We start from the raw sequence: 18210 nt of genomic DNA, 5'->3' as shown, positions 1-18210 counted from the left end.
GAGAGAGGCAAATGGCTGCTCCCAGGACCAGCTCTGCCAGGCCAGGTCTCTAAGCTGCAGGAGGCAGGGCTCCTCGTGAGCCGGTTGGGTGGTCCCTTGTTCCAGCTGCAGTAAGGGAGGGTCAGCGTCAGCATTTGCCCTAACAGGTGCTTCTGCCTGTGGCAAACTGGGCCAAGGACCTCAGCCGAACCAAACCTATAGTTGAGCCAATATCCTCCTCCCACCCCATCTTTCCCTCCCCCCGTGCCAGCCTGCCCAACCTCCATCCACTGTCAGCCTCCGTCCCCATGGCAGCCTGCAGCCCGCCCCACACAACCAACCCCCTCCCCGCCTGCTTTGGACTCCGAATGACACTGGGGCAGTGGCTGCTACTCGGAGCCGGGCGCCAGGCCGTAAAGCGACTGGCCCTGCTTGTCTGCGCTCAGGGCTTAGACCGCAGTTTGTGGGTCCCATGCAGACAGCCGGCAAAGACGTTGAGGTGGCTTTTTGCTCCCCTGGGCCCTGCCGCGCTGTCACCATGTCCATCCCGCCGCGTGGTTTGTCTCGTCCCCTTTCTCCCAGGTGCCGTTTCAGCAGCATAACCCAAAACTTTGCTCTGCTGCAAACCATGGCCCGTGAACTGGCACCCCACAGGTGCCCAGGGCCTGCTGGGAGCTCGGCTGGGCTGTATCGATTAGAAGAGGGGAGAGGAGAAAAGCCACTCCGCTCTGGCAAAGGCCCAAGCTCCCGGCCTTTGTGCTGACTGCTACCCTGTGATGTGGTAACATGCTGATACCTGAGCCTCACCCAGGCCAGGGGAAGGGAAAGCGCTGAGCATGGGGATCCTAGCGCAAGGGGGGGCGGGGGTGTCTATTTCCAGCTCTGCCACAGACTCGCTGTGGGACCTTGGGTAAGTCACTGCACTGCTCTCTCTGCCTCCATCTCCTCACCCGCCTGGGGGAATGTCGCCACTAGGGTGACCAGACGTCCCGATAGTTAGGTGTTTGTCCCGCGTCCTGACCAAGCTTTGGTCCGGACGCAATTTGTCCCGATGTTTCGTTCCGCCGGCAGAACACCCCCCCCCCCCCCCCCGCTTTTCTTTTTTTTTTGCTCCGCCGGCAGATCTCCCCCCCCCCCCCACGTCCCGATATTTTCTCCCTCTCATCTGGTCACCCTAGTCACCACTGGGCAGTGCTGAGAGAGCCATTGCTGCAAAGAAACCATCCGTGAAATGCACAATGGGAGTTCATGACGTAGGCACCGACTTTTACTTTTCCCTGGGGGTGCTTCACCCCTGCTGTGCCCCAAGGCCCCACCTCTTCCCCTGAGGTCCCGCCCTCTCCCCGTCTCTTCCCACCCCCGCTCTGCCCCCTCCCCGGGGCCCCCACTGCTTGCTGCTCTCCACCCTCCCCCAAGCCGCAAAACACCTGTTTGGCGTCGTCCTTGATCAGCTGTTTGGTGGTGCCTCCGATTAGCTAACTGGCGCACCACCAAACAGGGCACCGCGGACTGGTAGGTGCTGAGCACCCATTATTTTTTTTGTGGAGGGGGGGATGCTCCAGCCACAGAGCACCCAGGGCGTTGGGGGCCTATGGTTCATGGCAACTTTGGAACTTTCCAAAAGTCTGAGCTTGCTGTGAAAACACACAGGTGGGGAAGGTCTGCTGGCCACATGGGAGCTGGGAATGACTGTGCCTGACTGTGCTTGCTGGGGTCTCAGAACAGGGCTGTTTGAACATGAGCGTGAGCCAGATCCGTGCGACAGCTTAGAGCTGGTACGAAAAGGGCAGGGGGGGGGGGTCTGTGGAAAATGTCAACATTTCATCAGAAGCCAAATCATTTTGGCCAGAAACTGCGGCGGGGGAAAAAAATCCCCAAACCAACTTTTGAGGAAAGTTAGCAGCTTTCTGCAAAAATTCTCATTTAGTCAAACACACCATTTTCCATGGAAAAAAGTGTTGATCCGTTTTACAGATCCCTCCCAGCTTTGGGGTGCATGGGGCTTCCTCCCTCCCCGGACAAAGTCTGGGTCTAATTACTTTTTTTTTTAAGGGCTGGCTGGAAAACAAGAATTCCATGGCGTGAAAAATGTCAAGAGTTTGGCTTTTGGTTTTCATTCTGCATCAGACCAGAACTGACTACGCGACAACCCGCTCTTGGTTTGTGTCGGAGCTTGGTAACTGTGCCGTTGTGGACGCTGAGGGCAAAGACTTACGCCCCTGCTTCTCGTGAAGCACGATGCAGCCCCAGCAAACCCCCTGGCACAGGGCACAGAGGGCTTTGGTCCTGCTCGTACGCTTAAAGTTAAACTCGTGCACAAGTCTTTGCAGGCTCGGGGGCCTTGGGCTGGCACCATTTCAAACCTAGGGCCCCTTTCTGCTGGGCACAGGGCCTGAAAAATAAGATGCAGGGGTGAGTGCAGCAAACAAGCTGGAGGTGAGACTATTAGGCCTGGCTGCCATTCGGTACTAGGCGCTAACAAGCCGCCTGCATCTCTAGGCAGTCCCAGGAGAGAGGAGGGTGGAGGTCAGGGCATGTTCCTTAGGGAGAAGAGCTCAAGAGAAAACCCTGCTGACCCACTCCCGTGTCTGAACTCAGACTCCCGGTTTCAGCTGAGCTGCACTAGGCCGTCTGCCCTCTTCATGGAGTGAGGGGAGGACATTGCCCCCAGGGCTGCCTGGCAGCAAGCGAATGCTATTGCGGTGGCTGGAGGCCTCAGAGAGCCAGACATGAATGATCAATGGGCTAGAGGCTCAGGGCCAGGTTCTGAGCTTGGTTATGCCAGTGTAAACCTATTGCCTTCAGCTAATCCAGATTTACTCCGGTGTTCCCGAGACCCCTCTGTCCTGTGCCGCACCGGGCCTAGCTGTGCTTGTGCTCTGCATGCGTATGTCTGGGTGTAGAGAGATTATCCCACATGCACGAGCACCTGCCAACCTGCCCTTTGTGCTTGGAAACATTTTACTCCTCAGTGCTGACCAGGTGCTAAATTCAGCTTTCCCCGTATCCCAGCTCCGCCCCTTCTTAAAGAGAAACCAAGGGCATCACCTGATTTCCCCCAAATCCCTGTGAACCTCATGGTTGTTACACCCCTCTCTATTGTTTCAGGCACTGTCGCTTTCAGAATAGGGCAACCGGGATTTGGAAGATCTGGATTCTATTCCCCGCTCTGCCACTGGCCTGGGGCAAGTCACTTGTCTGTGCTGTGCCTCAGTTTCCCCTTTGGTAGAATGGGGGCAATATTTCTCTGCCTTTTGGATCAATGGCTTGGAGTAGTAATAACAGACACCAAAGACATGGTTTCCATCAGCAGCACCCCTGACTGCAGCTGCCTCTGCCCTCCCAGCCTCGGGCCCCTAGCAGACAGAGTCACCCACAGGCCAAACGCGGTGACTTTTTTGATGGGGTGCAAGAACCGGAGGCAGAACCTTGGAACTAACTTCCACATGCGACGTGAGCAGGACGGGCCCAGGGCTGTGTAGGTGACAAGCTGCAGTGTCAGCTCACCACCCTAGCTAGACTCGCTGCCCAGGGCTTTCTGGAACCCCAGGTCTGTTTGGATTTTCCCTTTGATCTAACCACACTCTCAGCTTGGTGCCAGGATCCTGAGCACCGGGCTGGCATTCTGCACCCTCCGCACAAAGCCAGAGATCCTGTAAGCTTCTCCTTCCCCGTCTCCCGCCCCCCGAGCTCAGGGCTGGAACATAGCTCCTGTCCCCTATTAGATTCGGCAAGAAGTCACCCCATAGTCACCCTGTGGCTCCTCTCTGCTTTCTACTCCCAGCCCCAGCCCAGCCCAGCAGCTTTGCTACCACATACAGAATCTGAAAAAACTTACTGGAAATCCTGTGCATGCAAATTCTGTCCTCTCTGCGGTGCCAGGAATTTACGCTGCAGTCCCAAGAGGCAAATGGGCTCAAAGCACACAGGCCTCCTTGCACTTAATCTACCAGGCCTTGGAGTCCCTCTTTAAAGTTTCATCATGGCGGGGGTGGAGAAAAGGGGGTGCAGCCAGACAGGGCTGGGGGGGAGATGGTGGTGAAACAGACGGTGGCGTGGGCTGGCTTCCCGAAACCTTTGACAGTTCTGATGGATAGGTCAGTGCGATATTGATTGCAACTTCTGGCTCTTTCTCAAAGACACAACCAACAAACCCTTCGCTCTGGAATCCACGAGGAGTTTCCACGTTCTGACGAGGGGAACACACCGAGCTCTAAAAGCCGAGGCAAAGACACGGATGTTTGGAGAGAGCCAGCCCTTCTTCAAGCAATGCCAGCTCACGGTTTTACCAGGTGCGTCTCCACAGTGATTTCACACACACACTGACCAGGGAAACACCTGCAAGAGCAGCGCATCTCCATTAGTTTAGTAACCTGGGTAAACAAACATACGATTGATTTCCAGAGAAAAGAACCCCGAGGAGAGAGCTAAGATTGAAAATAGACCTTAAATAGATGCTGCCAGGGGAGTTTAAACCCAGATGTATGTTTGATAAATAAGACTTTAAATAGCCTGGGATCAATACAAATTAACCCAAAATAGAACTGGGCCTGGCTTGGGCTCTCTCACACCCTTTGTGATGTCTGCAACCCAACTACTGCAGCCTGGTGCTCCTGCCTGGGGGACTTGAGCTGAAACTGAAGTGAAATTGACGAGTTGATTCTTCTTTCAGCGGCTCCCTAAACAAAGGGTGAGAAGTAAATTTAATTTTTAAAAAATTATTTCCCTTTTAATCGTCTCAGTTTTGGTTAACACACGGAAGGAGATTTGGGGCCTGATTTTTAGAGGGGAGATCAGAAGAGGCGAGAGCCTGAAAGCGGAGCGATGGGGTTGGGAAGGTCCTTTTAGTTAGATTGTTAGAAGCCCCTTTTTATTTATTTTGTTTATTTATTAATGTAGTAACATCTATTTTGTGAGCAGCTTGGAGAAATGAGGCCTTTATTAACAATCCTCCCTGCCGGTGTTTCTCTGGGAAAACCAGGCTGGCCACTCCTGATCTAGATCTCAGGGGTAAAAACAAGAAGAATAAACAAACAAAACCCAACCCTCCAAGCCTTATTTTTACATTATAAAGATAACACCCAACTCGATTAAAAGTCCTTTGCAGTGGACTCTACCTCCACAACCCCTCATCCCTCCTGCAATCTGCTTTCGTCAGTTGCCACTGGAAACATAAATCTGCCTTTACTGAGTGAACTGCTCTGAGGGTAAGCTGTCATAAAATATCCCCCCCCACACACACTGTATATTGGGCACAGGGTCAGTCACTGCCACATCAGAAGAGCATTTCACTGGTGGATCTTTGCATTCCTAGGACCCAAGCCTCCAAACGTTCGAGCTATCTGTACCCCTCGGAGTGCTGAAGCAGATCCGTCCCATTTTATACCGATGATGAATAGCAACGTACTTTATCTGCCAGAGCGTCCTCCGCCCATATGCCTTACAGCAGGCAAGGAATTCCAGAATTATGTCATAGCTGCAGCGTTCATATAAACGCCATCAGGAATTCCACAATTACAGCCTCCTGGGGCAGGGTGGCTAAGTCACAGAGCAGCAGCTGGAGAGATTGTTGGGGGAAGATCTGCAGAGACTGAATCAGTTCCTGGGGAATAACAGCCAGCTGCTAAGAAGAAAGCGTCTCCTTACTGGCACATCGTCATGCCCGGCAGTGTTTGCATGACAATTTCCAGCCTGTCTGTGGGAGATGACTGAACCAGGTGGGACAGACGAAATGTCTGGATAATAGGGGCTTAGAGCATGACTCCGCTCTGCCCTTTAATTACCCATCCACCACTCATGCCCCCATTCTTCTTGGCAACTTTAGTCTTTGTATGACTCATGTCATGTTGTGATGATGAAATCTGCCCCTAGAAAAATCACTCTCTTTTACCCTTTAACCCCCAAGACTCCTGTTCCAGCTCCTGTTCCATCGTGCTACCACCTAGTCAGCTATCACATGGGGAGTAACTGGCTGGAGCGCGGAGAGGAGCAGCACCACCGCGGAACAGGGGCTGAGGGTGATAGAGGATCACAAATTGAATAGGGGTCAACCGTGGGATGCAGTTGTGAAAAAGGCTAATATCATTCTGGGGTGTGGTGTAGGTAAGAAGTGGAAAGCAATGGTCCCGCTCTGCTCACCCCTGATGAGGTCTCAGCTGGAGTCCTGTATCCCATTCCAGGGGCCACACTTCAGGAAACCTGGGTAAATTGGAGAGAATCCGGAGCAGAGCAACAGAAATGTTAAAAGCTTTAGAAAATCGGACCAACGAGGAAAGGTTAAAAACACTGGGCATATTTAACCTTGAGAAAAGAAGACCGAAGGGAGTCCTGCTAAGTCTTCCAAATGTGCGAAGGCCTGTTATAAAGAGGACTGTGATCAATTGTTCTCCGTGTCCCCTGAAAGTAGGACGAGAAGTAATTGGCTTTATCTTCAGCAAGGGAGTTTTACGTTAAATAGTAGGAAAAAACTTTCCAACTCCAAGCTGGGGGCCAGGCTTCCAAGGGAGGTTGTGGAATCTCCGTCATTGGAGGATTTTTAAGAACAGGCTGGACAAACCCCTGTCAGGGCTGCCTAGGTTTACTGGGTCCTGCCTCAGCGCCGGGGGCTGGACTTGTGTATCTCTTCAGGTCCCTTCCAGATTTCTATGAGTCTCTGAATACACGAGGAGCCGGGCTGGTTGCCCATGAATTCTCCAGCCTGCAGTAACTCTGCACTGGGATTCACCTGCCCAGCTGTTAAATTTAACCTGGCCCATTGATTGCTCCCTAAGCCTGAGGAAGTGAGACCCAGATCCACAAGGTTATTAAACTCCTTCCTTCCATTAATAGCAATGTAAGTTAGGAGCCTAAATACCTTCCTAGATCTGGGTTTCACCCCCTCTCCTGCCTTTCCTGGATGGGAAGAGATTCTTTCTGCTTCGCTCTCCATGTTGCAGCTTTCCCGAGTGTGCAAGCAGCTCGGGCATGGGGGCAAATCCTTCGTGGGGAAAAGTCTTAGGTGGCAAATGTATTATCTAGTCATTTATTTATTGCACGGGTTTCCAAAGCACCCAGCACATGCGGCGATGCTCCCTGGGGCCGGGTGCTTGGGCCAGGATCCTCAACCACCCTGATAAATAATTCACTAATCTAAGCCTTTAATTTTCACTCACGCTACTTCTCTTTCAGCAGCGTGGGCCCTGGGGTGCACTTGGGGGAAACTGGCTTTGAAAATAAAACCAGCTTCTTTAACCCCTTGGAGAGGAAGTGCGGCTGGGGCAGGGGAGAGGAGCTAGGCCTGGGGCACATGCTGCTGACTCTCCCCCCCCACACACATGTCACGTAGGGTAAATGGTTTAATCTCCCTGTGCCTTGGTTTCCCCTTCTAAATCGGCAATCGTACCTGCCTCTCAGCGTCAGGGGGCTGTGAGGCTTAGCTCATGCAGATCCAAAGTGCTGGGAGATCTGCAGGTGAATGTTACGTTTAGAGGCTGCCCAGGAAATAAACCCATCAGAAATAAGCCAGGTGTGGCCAAGTGCTGGTCCTGGGGCACATACACAGGGCCCTGGCCCCACGGCTCAGCCCTTGAACTCTGAGAGTGTCTGAGTTCAGGGCGCACATGCCATAGGCCACATGGCTGCAGGCGGCAAGTGGTGACCGCTAGAAGCAGACACAGCCTAGCCTGAATAGTGGGAGACATTCTCAACAGTAGCCAGGAAGCATGTGTCGTCTCTCCTTCCCAGCTGGGGGAAAGAGGGGAAGTCTCTGTCCACTGCAATAGAGACCCACACCACGGCCGGCCCACGCCAGCTGATTCAGGCTTGCGGGGTTTGGGCTGCGGGACTAGAAAACTGCAGGGTAGATATTGTGGCTCAGGCTGGAGCCTGGGCTCTGAAACCCAGTGATGGGTGTGTGTGCGGGGGGGGGGGGGAGTGTCTCAGCACCTAGACTCCACTCTGAGCCCCAACGTCTCCCCTGCAATGTTTAGCACCATGAGCCCACGTCAATTGACCCAGGCTCTGCGACTTGGTGCTGAGGTGCTTTTATTGCAGCGTCTTGGTGCATTCTGGGAATCCCCCGAGGAACATAGGGATTCCCAGAATGCACCAGACCGTGGTCCATGGAGCCAGTTGCCCCCACCAGCTGCAGAAGGTGTGAGGAGATCAAGATAATTTGCTGCCCACAGACTGACACTTGGCCGGCCTGCCTGGTGAATCTGCCCGCAGCACACACCAGGATTGGTTTACAACAGAGTCCAGATTAGCTTTCAAACAAGCTGCGGTCTGCTGATTCCCTGTTTATTGGGTCCCAGTTCTCCAAACGTAGCTGGTGCCCCCAGAGCCTGGGTGGAGCATTCGGACCCTGCGCTCCCTGCCTGGCTTTCCCCAGCTGGCCCTCAGAGACGCTGAAGTTAAACAATCACAGATGGCTGACGGCTGGGGTCAGTGGCAGATGATGCATTCCCCAGAGCCCGGTGAACCTTCAGGGAGTCAGTTTCCTTCAGCTGCAGGCTACGTGGGGTCTCTCTCTGGGATTCGGATTAGAACAGGCTGCCCGAAAGGCAAAGTGAAACTTGGCCGAAAGCACCAAGTTATATGTAAGTTACCCCATAGTCCAGTGCGCGTATCTCCTCCGCTGCGCCTCATGCAGAGGATGGAGTCTGTTCCAGATCCTGGCCATAGGACATGATCCTTTAGCTCTAGTGGAGAGGCTGATGCTTTTAGGTCTGGAGGCCCCCTGTGTCGGCCAGGAGGGGCCGTGTTTGTGTGTGTTTCTAAGCCTGGTATGGCTCTGACATGGGTGCTCAGCTGGTTTCAGGGCTCAGTGCAAGTTGAGCCCAGATCTGCACTATCCCAACCCTTTCCAGCCAGCCTCGGTCTTGCTGGGAGGGAGCTGCCGGGATAGGACGGCGTTTGGGTTTCGGGGCAAGGTGGTGGAATTTAGTGGGTTTTGACTAAATTTCACATTTTTTTTTGAGGGAGTTTGTTGAACCTCAAAGAGAAGCTCAAGATTGTGGCCAAAGCTGAACGGCCGCAAAGCCCCTGCAGGCAGGAGCCAAAGAAATGGAACCCAGGAGCTCCCCAGAGCTCTGCTTGACAGGTCACGGTGGGAAGGTGACAACTTAAAGCAACAAAGCTGCAAGCAGCCTGCAGCCTCTTCCCTACTGCTGGGACCTTCAATTGGTCGGGTTTTTAACAAGCGTTGCCAGTCAGGCCCTCCCCTATTTGGAAACAGATTTTGATCCACTCCAGGTGAGGGCTGCCTGCTGGCATTAGAGAAAACCAGTGCCACAGATTTAAAAACACAAGTTTCAGAGGGGCGGCTGTGTTAGTCTGTATCTGCAAAAACGACGAGGAGTCTGGTGGCACCTTAGAGACTAACATATGTATTTGGGCATAAGAATATAAAAAAAGAATCCGTCGCAATGGCCAGATCAGAGCATCCAGCCCCTTTTCTGACAGTGGCCAGCACTTCCGAGGAAGATGCACAAGACCTTAAAACGCTGGATTATAGACCAAACTCTCCATGGGGAGGTTCCTTCCTGACCGCATGGGGTTTGCTTTGTGCCCTGAAGCATGAGGTTTTCTAACCCTGTTCATTCTTTACCTCCCCTCCGGGATCTGGCTGAAGGCCGATCAGCCCCAGAAATGCCTGACCCTTTACTGGTTTCAGAGTAGCAGCCGTGTTAGTCTGTATCTGCAAAAAGAACAGGAGTCCTTATGGCACCTTAGAGACTAACAAATGTATTTGAGCATAAGCTTCCGTGGGCTACAGCCCACTTCATCGGATGCATGCAGTGGAAAATACAGTAGGAAGATAGATAGATAGATATACACAGAGAGACCATGAAATAATGGGTGTTATCGTACACACTCTAAGGAGAGTGATCAGTTAAGGTGAGCTATTACCAGCAGGAGAGAAAAAAACGTTTTGTAGTGGTAATGAAAATGGCCCGTTTCCAGCAGTTGACAAGAAGTGGTGAGGAACAGTGTGTGTGTGGCGGGGAAATAGTTTTACTTTGTGTAATGACCCATCCACTCCCAGGCTTTATTCAAGCCTAATTTAAGGGTGTCCTTTTTGCAAATTAATTCCAATTCAGCAGTCTCTCCTTGGCAGGGCTGCCCAGATGGGGGTGGGGTGTGGGGAAGTGGGGCAATTTGCCCCGGGCCCCATGCCCTGCAGGCCCTCCCCCCTGAGAATATTGTATTCTATAGTATTGCAACTTTTTTTTATGGAAGATGCCCCCCCCCCCGAAATTGCTTTGCCCCAGGCCGCCTGACTCCTCTGGGTGACCCTGCTCGCTGGGGTATGTTTTTGAAGTTTATTTTGTTGTAATATTGTGACTTTTAGGGCTGTAATCGAGTGACCAGGGAGGCTGACGTGTCTCTGGCTGGGGTTTGAATGTTACAATTCCTGACCTCTGATTTGTGTCCAGGTGTCGCCTGTCCGGTTTGGCCAATGTACCTGGAGGGGCATTGCTGGCCAGCGGTTTGGCTGTAGGATTTGGGGGGAGGGGAACACAGCCTGGGCTGCAGAAGCCGCCCGGGAGCCGGTGATGGAGCTGGGCCCTGAGCGGACAAGCCCCAGGCAGGTGGGGGGAGCCCGGCAGGCGGAGTCCCCACCCGCTCCGGCCCAGTAGGTGGCCGGGGAGGGGCTGGACCGCGGCAGGGCGGGGCCGGGGGAGGAGGCGAGGTGACAGGCGCGTGTGAGCAAGAGGCAGGTGGAGAAGCCCGCGGCATGGAGCGGGGCCGGGCAGCGCTCGGGGCGGGCAGGGCGGCGGCGGCGGCTCCGAGTCCTGCGCGATTCGCGGCGCTTTGACACTAACCAGCCCCCCGGAGCGCCCTGGAAACTGCAACTCCTGGAAACTTCGGCCGCTCTCCAGGCTTCGGCGCAGGAGCCCCGGGACGCGTCCGCCCCGCGCCGCCGAGCCGGGCAGCTGCGTGTCCCCCTCCAACGGCATCGAATGGGCTGAGGCTGCGGGGCGCCCCGGGCTCCTTTCCCGGCCTCCCGCGGGGAGCGCACCGGCCGCAGCCGGGCTCGGAGCCGGGCCAGCTTGCAGGGGCGCGCGGTCCCCTCGCCGCCCGGGGCGGGAGCGCAGCGCAGGGCGCCAGCGAAGGGCCCCTTTGGGGAGCCCGGGGCCCGGACTCGCCTGCGGCTCGGGCCATGCGGGGCCGGCCCGGCCCGGGGCCCCGCTCCGCGCCGTGAGCGCGCCATGGCCGGGCTGCAGCCGCCCGGCGACGGGGACCTCTCTATGCTCTCGCCGCCCCCGATCCCCGGCGACCCCCGGCGGGTGGAGTTCGTCGCCCTGACCGAGGTGCAGACGGAGAAGAACGAGCCGCCCGCGGGCAGCCCCCGGCGCCTGGGGCTGCTGGGGACCCCGCTGCCAGCGCCGCCCGGCGGGGCAGCCGCCCGCTCCGCCGCGCACAAGCGTTACCGGCGCCTGCAGAACTGTCTGTACAACGTGCTGGAGAGACCCCGCGGCTGGGCGTTCATCTACCACGCCTTCATGTGAGTGCGCCCATCCCCGTCCCCTCCAGCCTGGCACCCACCTATATGTGAGTGCGCCCATCCCCGTTCCCTCCAGCCTGGCACCCAGCCACCCGCCTTCATGTGAGTGCGCCCATCCTCGTCCCCTCCAGCCAGGCACCCGCCTACATGTGAGTGCGCCCATCTCCGTCCCCTCCAGCCTGGCACCCGCCTTCATGTGAGTGCGCCCATCCCCGTTCCCTCCAGCCTGGCACCCAGCCACCCGCCTTCATGTGAGTGCGCCCATCCTCGTCCCCTCCAGCCAGGCACCCGCCTACATGTGAGTGCGCCCATCCCCGTCCCCTCCAGCCTGGCACCCGCCTTCATGTGAGTGCGCCCATCCCCGTCCCCTCCAGCCTGGCACCCGCCTTCATGTGAGTGCGCCCATCCCCGTCCCCTCCAGCCTGGCACCCACCTATATGTGAGTGCGCCCATCCTCCAGCCTGGCACCCGCCTACATGTGAGTGCGCCCATCCCCGTTCCCTCCAGCCTGGCACCCGCCTACATGTGAGTGCGCCCATCCCCGTCCCCTCCAGCCTGGCACCCGCCTACATGTGAGTGCGCCCATCCCCGTCCCCTCCAGCCTGGCACCCGCCTTCATGTGAGTGCGCCCATCCCCGTCCCCTCCAGCCTGGCACCCAGCTACCTGCCTTCATGTGAGTGCGCCCATCCCCGTTCCCTCCAGCCTGGCACCCAGTTACCTGCCTTCATGTGAGTCCGCCCATACTCGTCCCCTCCAGCCTGGCACCCAGCTACCCGCCTTCATGTGAGTGCGCCCATCCCCGTCCCCTCCAGCCTGGCACCCGCCTTCATGTGAGTGCGCCCATCCCCGTCCCCTCCAGCCTGGCACCCAGCTACCTGCCTTCATGTGAGTGCGCCCATCCCCGTCCCCTCCAGCCTGGCACCCGCCTACATGTGAGTGCGCCCATCCCCGTCCCCTCCAGCCTGGCACCCGCCTTCATGTGAGTGCGCCCATCCCCGTCCCCTCCAGCCTGGCACCCGCCTACATGTGAGTGCGCCCATCCCCGTTCCCTCCAGCCTGGCACCCGCCTACATGTGAGTGCGCCCATCCCCGTCCCCTCCAGCCTGGCACCCAGCTACCCGCCTTCATGTGAGTCCCGGGGGCACCCATCCCCGTCCCCCCCAGCCTGACACTCAGCTAACTGCATTCAGCTACCTGCCTGGGATGGGTTCCCATCTGTGGGCCCCTCAACCTGTCCTTGCCCCCTGGTCCCTGGGTGTCTCCTGGTTGCCATTCCTTGGGGTGCCCCCAGCCTGACACCCATCCACCCACCTTCATGTGGCCCTGTCTGACCCCTAGGTCCCCAACTGCACCACATCCCTGGGGTGACAGGGCCCAACCTGTGAGTGGGGTCCCAGCCTGACCCTTCAGGAGAACCCCAACCTCAGAGCCGCCCAGCCCTGCCCCCATCTACACATGTTCATCCCAGAACTGGGCCCGGCTGGCTCATCTATAGGGGTCCCATCAACTAGCCCCCCATCTCCATCCTGACCCCTAATCCCCCAAGGACCAGCCCACCAATCTAACCCCCAGGAGGTCCCTCATCCTCCTTCCCCAGGGGTCATGCATTTGTGTGGCTCCTGCATAACCCTGCGGTCCACACCCCACAACTACCAGGCTCTTGTCTGAGTTCTGGATAGGGGAGCATCTCCGGTCCCCATCCCAGTCCTCACTGTGCCACTCCAGTCTCCACAGACAGTACCTGTCTCCCAATGCCGGTCCCCATGGGGATCCTTCTAGTCCCTAGTCCCAGGTTTCATCTCCACTCCTTTCCACCAGCCCCCCAGTTCTCCTTGCCCACTCCCTTTCTCTCAGGGCTAATTCTTACCCCAGCCTCTTTCCAGTCCTTCCTCTGCTCCACCCCTCTTCCACCAATGCCATCCTAACCCTGAAGTACTTTCTTAAGCCAATATCCACTGGCTTCTAGTCCTGATCCCCTTTCACCATTTCAGCCCACCTTTCACAATCAGGCTCTTCCTCCCAGATGGCCAGCTCTCTTGTCAATCCCCCTTCCACCTTAATCCCACCCCCCTCTAAAGAGTTCTGAACTGCCAGCAGAACCCCCCGGGGGAGTCCCCAGGGGTCCACGTTCTTCTGTCTTGTCCCCATGTGAATGTAAAGAATCCACACCTGCTTGCATACAGCTTCAAAACTCTTCCAAAGTTTGCACTAGTTTCCTATGAATTCAGTTCACACCTTTCAAATCCGGGTACATATGGTTAACAGCCTAGGTTATGTTCCGCTCCATTGATTAGTGTGTTGCGTTTTCTACTAACATCTTATTTTGAGAGGAGGGGGGTTGGGTTACAAACTGCTTGCATCCGAAGAAGTGGGTATTCACCCACGAAAGCTCATGCTGCAAAACGTCTGTTAGTCTATAAGGTGCCACAGGATTCTTTGCTGCTTCTAAACAACTTTTGTGGCTTTAAAAAAGGGGGGGGGGCTCCATTGTTTGTGTCAAGTCTCAGATAAGGTGAGAATACCTCCCAGATCACTTCCTCTCAGTTTGTTTCTGTTTCAAGTTTGAGATGGTATCTTCTGCTTTGCATGACTTCAAATTTAAAAGGTGGGTTTTTTAGTGTTAAACAACAATGTTGAGAGTTTATCAGCTCCAAGCCCTGGAATGGACCCAGAACATAAACCCAGCTCGCTTTCTGGGTCTGCCTTCCCTAGATATCAACTGGGCCAGAGGTTCTGTTGCTGTCATGAACTATAACGTAGCTGTGATAATCCAGGAAAACAAATGGAACCCCTGGGAAAAAAACCAACCCTTTCCCAGTATGGGAAATGATGTATGTATTGTGGCCAAAGGGATATTGGGTGCTTAGTTTAGCTTGTTTCTGAAGAAACAAAAGATTTGTGTTAATCCCCCTTCGGACTTTGTCTCTAAAGTTTTCATTGGACTGTTTAGAATTTTAAAATTTAAAAACCAAAGCAGCTTAAACATAATAATAATAATAATTAATAATATAATTAATAATAAAGACCTAGAAATGGGATGAGTTGCCCTCCATTGTCACTTGGAGAGAAAACAAGAAATACCGTCATTTGTCTGACTATTTCTGTTTATTTTTCTTAACATTCAAACCAAGGTTCTGTCCTGGAAAGAAATCTTAGTTTCAGAAAGGCAGGAGCAGTGATGCTTTGGGTCTACAGGGATGGGCGCTAGAAAAACATAATAATCACATAACAGATCTCTGGTGGGTGAGCTACCTAGTATGTACATGAGTCTGTTAATTTCATTAACAAACTCCCAGTCTCAGGGATGGCAAAGGGGAGACAGCGTCATTTATCAAACGGTGACTTAGAAGGGAACGGACTTGTGTGTGCGTGCGCTGGGGAGACACGGAATGAAGAGTGATTGCGTTAGAGGACACCAGCTCAGCACCGGCTGTGACATAATTGGTTTTGTATAGAATGCAGGGCATTAACGATCAGTGCGTACCAGTGCTGTGCAGGCATTTCTTGGGTTCAGCAGAAAGGGTAATTATTGCAGAACGAAAGGGGGACCAGGAGGCCTCCGAACCCTGCGTCGCTCCAGCGTCAGGTGGTGTTAATTTGGGGGGAATGGGGCTTGGCCACAGAAAATTAGCGAGTTGTCTTTCTGCCTAATTAGGTAGCTTGTGCTTTCTTTGTGCTTAAAACAGTTGCAATGGTGCTCTGGGTAAATAGGAGGTCCATAAATCAAGGAGCAGGTGTTCTGTGTCCCAGAGGCACATTTTTTCCTCTTTTAAGTGGGTTATTTCAGCCAGCGCGCTCTTACTGTATTTCTCTTTAGTTGTACAAAGGCAAAGGAAGAAGGGGCAGTAGGCAAACTCCCTGCCCTGATCCCAGGGTGCTAGCCCCCTCGGCAGAAGCGTTAGGAACCTCTTTGCGTAGGTAGAATGAATTAGGAACCAACGCCCGTCCCATGAAAGGGCCTTTCCCTCCTCTCCCTGGGTGGGACGCCATTGGAATTACGCAGATCGGAGTCCGGGGCTAGATCTGCAAGGGTGACTCGAACATTAGCCATTGCAACGCCCACTCTATGTGCCTTGCTGCCTGGTGGGAGTCGCCCAGTCTCCCTGTTCCATGCCAGGGGAATGTTAAGTGCCTAAAAAAGGACCCACAAAAGTCAGTGGCAAGTGAGGGCCTGCCTAAGCTAGCCAAGAGGAAATGCCAAGGAGAGGGTTAGAGCAGAAGCCAAAGGGAGTTAGGCATCTAAGTCTGGGCTGGAGGGAGGATGCCTCCATCTGCTTGGGATTCGCAGCCGTGCTGGGCACCTGCACCCTTTCTCGCCAGGGGTGTACAGAAGGAGGAGTCCCCCCTGCCACATTTAGCTCAGCGGTTCGAACACTCGCCCAGGAAGTGGAGAGACCCAGAATCAAATCCACCCCCCCCCCAGCCTTGTGTAGAGCAGGAACTTGGCTATCCCACCTTCCAAGTGAGCGCCCCAGCCACTGGGTGTAAGGAGCTCTGGGGCAGGGCTCTCTCCATCTCTCCTTGAAGCTGTGCCACGCGGCATAAATAGTCTATACTCCTTGGGCCAGAGAGAGATCGAGAGATCTACTGTATATCCTGGTGACTGGATGCTCCATACGTCCTCCTCCAGCAGCTTGCACCTCCTCCTCCTTGCTCTGTGCAAGGTCCGATCTGCTGGGTGGCCACTGAAAACGCCTCCGGGGTCAGGCCCCACAGGTGAAATATGTAGGGCAATGCCGAGTGGGAGGACTCAGAGTGAGCTGGGTGTCAGGATTGATGTGGCATCCACATGCCTAGCGGCAGAAATGTTGTCACCCCGGGGACTTTGCGAGTTCGATGTCTAAGGGGTGTAGGTGCCCATGGGGTTAGGCAGCAACTGGTGGAGGCTTTGTGGCTCCACATTTTGGGCTTAGGTGCCTGAAGAGGCATTTAGGTTCCTAATTCCCTTTGTGGATCAAGCCCTTGATGTGCAAAGCAAGAGAGCTGAAAACCGCCGCGGAGAGATGAATGTGTGTGCAGAAGGGGAAGTGTGGTTAAGCAGTGAGAGCCCATGACTGGGCGGAAGCACGGCTAGATCCTCTTCTAGGTTGTACCACTGTTTGGCTTTGTGCAACTTGCAGGGGAGCTGCATCTCTGTGCCACTCTTTTCCCCAGAAGCACAACCCGGGCCTGGAAGAGAGGGCAGCAGCCTGCCTCATGCATCCCTGTAGGGTGTTGAACTCTTCGGCTGAATGGGGCGCTACGGGGGCCTATTCTTACACACCCTGGAAATCTGTGCGAAGGACACGCAAGTGTGCGAAGTGCAGAGTGCCTCAGACAGAAGATTCAGAGCCGCAGGTTTGCACATGTAAATAAATGTCTATTTAGAGCCTTTCTGACGGCAGGTCCCTTTCTGTTTCGTTTTTCGTGATGCAAGACCTATGTGGATTTCTCCCCCTGCCCCCCCTGCCGTATTCTGATTTAAAGCTCAGAGTCTGAATGCCTTAGGAGGAGCCGTAGAGTCTCTATGCTGCAGCACAAATGAGCTTCCAAAGCACCCGAAGGTTTGCTGAGGCAGCGTGGGCTAGTGGGTAGTGCAGTGGGGCTGGGGAGACCAGGATTCTAGTCCCAGGTCTAAGACTGACCTAGGGTGAACCTGTGCCCCTCTCTCTCCCTTCCCCCCTTTGTCTGGTCTATTTAGATTGTGAGCACTTGGGGGCAGGGACTGTCTCTCGTGCTGTGTGTGCAAGCGGGGGAAGGGAGGGGGATTATGACTGCCTAGATCTGCTCTTACCGGGGGGTGTTGCGGCATTTCTCTGCCCTTAGGGGAGATTTGAATGGGGAGAGGCCAGCCTGCTCCTCTGGCCTCCCCCGACAGCAGCGGGGCCCAATGCAGCGACACTGCTCGTTCCCCTGCCGGATGCCCTTGGGGCTGCGTCTAGGTCTATCGCCGGGTTCAGCCACAGGTGGGGCCGGCGGAAGTGCTGGGATTGTCTCCCCTAGTCGCTGTTCAAGGCCTACTGAGGCCCGGTGGGAAAACCCTGCTGAGCGGACTCAGGGGAGATCGCTCTGCTCCCAGAACAGTGCCAACATCCCGAGCTGCGGTTGGCTTTGTTTTATGGAGGTGGAATAGGGAGAGTGGAGGGGAAGCTCCCAAAGAGGCTCTTTATTCTGTGCCTGGCTAATTTTGGGTAGGGGGGACCCGTAGTTTGGCCTGCAGCGCCATTAACCCGCAGCTCAGTGTCTCATGAGACCCAGCCAGGGCCTAATCAAGGAGGAGAGTTGAAGCTGCAGGAAGCTTCTCCCAGACCAACCAGGGGTTTGACCCGACGCATCCGCTGGATCTTCAGAAGCAGGAATGTTTCTAGACAGGGCAGCGATTTGAACTCCCCCGGGGAAGCTTTTGCTAAATTGGCGTGTGGGTAGCAATTGGACTGTGGTCCCAAAGTGCCTGTCATCTCCCGGGGAGACCCGTCGTGATTGAACGTGATGGGAGAAAGCGCCCCTGGATTTGAATCTGAGAAGAGGGAAAGGAAGTTGCCTGCTGCTGTCAGAATATGTCCAGGAACTAGGAACTACATCGGGCTGGGAATCGGGACACCTGCCTTCTGATCCTGGCTCTACCCGTGACTTTGGGCAAAGTCAGTTCCCTCCCACCTCCTCTGGCCTCAGTTTCCCCATCTTACAGGTGGAAAGCATGGCATTTCCCTGTGCTTTTTCTTTAAAGCGCATGGAGCTCTCCGGCTGGAAGAGCCCTGTGGAA

The 18210-nt window shown here is 55.1% G+C and overlaps 1 protein-coding gene across 1 annotated transcript in view; it reads left to right on the top strand.

Annotated features, from left to right (window-relative positions):
* The first annotated feature begins 11171 nt into the window (after positions 1-11171).
* KCNQ4 (potassium voltage-gated channel subfamily Q member 4) overlaps positions 11172-18210 on the top strand; it is a 76441-nt gene continuing 69402 nt past the window's right edge. Inside the window, exon 1 of the mRNA XM_044998134.1 lies at positions 11172-11467. Within this exon, the coding sequence (XP_044854069.1) occupies positions 11172-11467 (296 nt within the window). The remainder of the gene's footprint in view (positions 11468-18210) is intronic.

Source organism: Mauremys mutica, chromosome 23 (assembly GCF_020497125.1).
Source record: "Mauremys mutica isolate MM-2020 ecotype Southern chromosome 23, ASM2049712v1, whole genome shotgun sequence".
Lineage (NCBI taxonomy): Eukaryota > Metazoa > Chordata > Testudines > Geoemydidae > Mauremys > Mauremys mutica.
The sequence above is the reverse complement of the archived record's forward strand: the minus strand, read 5'-3'. Positions and strand labels throughout refer to the sequence as shown.